Source organism: Colletotrichum tamarilloi, assembly GCF_030869305.1.
Source record: "Colletotrichum tamarilloi strain Tom-12 chromosome Unknown Scaffold_407.1, whole genome shotgun sequence".
NCBI classification, from domain to species: Eukaryota; Fungi; Ascomycota; class Sordariomycetes; order Glomerellales; family Glomerellaceae; genus Colletotrichum; species Colletotrichum tamarilloi.
Genome location: NW_026849789.1, coordinates 1 through 2714, shown reverse-complemented (window position 1 = coordinate 2714; position 2714 = coordinate 1). Strand labels below are relative to the sequence as shown.

At 49.7% G+C, this 2714-nt stretch overlaps 1 protein-coding gene across 1 annotated transcript; it reads left to right on the top strand.

The window, feature by feature from the left end:
* Positions 1-15: 15 nt before the first annotated feature.
* Positions 16-645, top strand: CTAM01_17205 (uncharacterized protein; the record flags this gene model as incomplete). Its single annotated transcript, XM_060533193.1, has 1 exon — positions 16-645. A coding segment is annotated over one exon (630 nt), but the record flags the coding sequence as incomplete, so codon positions are not given.
* Positions 646-2714: the final 2069 nt, after the last annotated feature.

Here is a 2714-nt window from a genome sequence, read left to right as displayed (position 1 = left end):
TGCATCAAATGAATTTCTGACATCGTGGAGTTGGTCACAAACCAGGAGCGCTCGAGTTATTTAGGGGTGCAGCCACAGCAAGGCTGGAGCCGCTCGAAATGGACTCTGCTTGACCGGCCCACCAAAAGCCCTAGCACGATATATTTAATGAAAACGGCATTGGGTAGTTTATTGGGCTTCGAGTCACCCAGGCCTGATGATCATAATCCAAGCCCCAGAGTTGAGTGGCCAACCTCGTCATATCCAAAGTCCCGCCGCCATGCATACTTCGCTTGGACCAGCGCGAAGCTCGACGACGTCGTGGATATCATTCCATGTCGACGCTGCCGGCAAGGAAGTGAAATCATCAGCGGGCTTCTACTTCGTTATATTGACGGACAGCAAGCATGTGTCGGACAAATAAGGCTAGATCAACTGCAGAACCCTATTTGCGTTGATCGTGATTGCAAGATGTGGTTCAAATTCTCTCTCACGAGCGATGGGCCTATCGTATCTGGTATCGAGCAGTTACGGGAAGCACCATCCCTATCGAAACGCGAGATCTGGTTTCGGGTGGATTGGTGCGGTGGCCTCGAGTGGTGGTATTCTGAAAGACAATGTCAACTATCCCACCAGGGACGCCTAAGCCCCGAAACAATGCAATAGTACCAGAAGAGCAATGTTTGTTAGATAAAAGATGTTGATTTAATGTAATACCACTGAGGTCATCGATCAAAGGGTGATTGTTGTGCTTTATTGAGGGATTCCGTCCTATCCCGGTCCGAGGGGGGTTCTGTCTTGTATTTACCTATTATAACCGGTTGTTGCATATTATTCAATGTATTTCTAGCATCCCCTCATGCAGACACAGTCGTCAATCCAACAAAGTATGGTAAATTCGAGGGCGAGCTGAGGACCGCAATCGGCTTACTAGTATGTGTTGATCCGTTCATGTTCCATGTTGAAGTCTGCTCACAATGCACAGCTCGTAACGGATCAAGGACGTTCCACCTGTCTAGGAGTGCAGCCACGGCCACACTGGAGCCGATCTAAGTGGACTCTTGACCTGCCTAGCAAGGCCACAAGCCACAATTACGCTGAGACGACGGCTTGTGGTGTACGAAGACTAGGCTTCCAATCACATCGACCTAGATATCGAGGTCAGGAACCAGCAGTCGAGTGGCCAACCCCATATCCTCTCTCTCGCCATGACGAGTATTACGCCTGGAACAGAGCCAGGCTTAAGGACGTGGTTGAGATTGCCCCGTGCCGTCGCCAACGCATGGGCAAATCAATCCTTATTGGACTTCTACTTCGCTATGCCGACGGAACCTCAGCTTGTGTTGGTCAAATCCGACTTGACTCCTTACAAAGAGCTGTGAATATCGACCCGACTTCTACGCTGTGGTTAGGGTTCAGGTTGACTGGTGACGGGCCTTGCATAGGGAACGCCATCTTGGCCAAAGAACAACCAATTGTATCAGATTGCGAAAGTTGGTCTGAGGTGGAGTGGCGCGACGACCTCCAGTGGTGGTTTTCGAGTAAGACATGCCGACTCTCCTACCAAGAGCGTCTCAGCCCTGAGACCACCAAGAAACGGAGGCTCTCTCGTTGAAAGCGACGGACCTGGGGAGCCCCATCCATGGTTTGTACTAATCAACCAGGTAAGCTGGGATAGTCCGTTCTACAGATCCGTTAAAGGGTCCGTAATCCATTTCGAGGTGGTTGCAGGATTCCATGTCCGAGATTCGAGACCCAAAGCCGTTGAAGCTGGATGGTGAGCATTATATATCCGGTTCATGTGACCCAGCGGACGGATCACCTGACTTTCAGCTGGTTCGAGCACACTTAAGAGTTTGCGGCAGTTGCTTCCAGATGAATAGATTCCAAACTCAGCTATATCAGTCTATCCCCACGTCTCACTTTTGTCTATCAAATCAATCAAATGGACCACTTGCCGACTGCGTCCGAGCATGATACGAGCCGAATCGGCCAGTGTCCCTGCTGAGGTTTGATTCCGCCGGCAGCCGAACAGTGTTATGGATTACCTGTGACCGGCCCTGATTGCCATAGCTGACGGTCTTCAACCTACTTGGAGCATATTCTGGACAGAACCATGGCCGCGAGAACCAGCCTTTCAGGTGTTTGGAAGAATCGCCGTTATCAACAACTACGATATTCATCCATTGCGGTGATGGACTCCCACCCCTCTCTGCATGGATTCGTCGGCCTGTAATACTCAGCTCAGGACCCACAATCAAATTGCCTGTCTTGCATCTGTGAGTCCGCATAGCGTTGATCGCTAATATCTCACCAATCGACAGGATGCGGTGGTCCAAGGGTTTTCGATCTCTCAGAACCAGCCCACCGGTCCGTGAGGTTTGTCAATATAGTTGACCTCCGGGATCCGGAACACGTTATGGGACTGGGCCCTCTACGTGACCCGGTGCCGGTGGTCCGTAATAGATGGGGTGGAGTGGGCGCGCACTCATAGTTCTTGTGCGAGTTGCTAGACACCCTGTGATCAGAAAAAAACCAACATTGTAGATAGAGTAACACCTCGGTACTATCCTCTTCCTGTTCTTGTACTATTCATGCTATATGAATGACTATTCAAAATACCAAAACTTCAACTGTGGAAAAGACTAAGAAAATCTTGTCTTTATTTAAGTGTTTTCATGTGAAGGAGCACAGATGAAATAGTAATCTATGTGTTGACTTGCTAGATGTTCGCT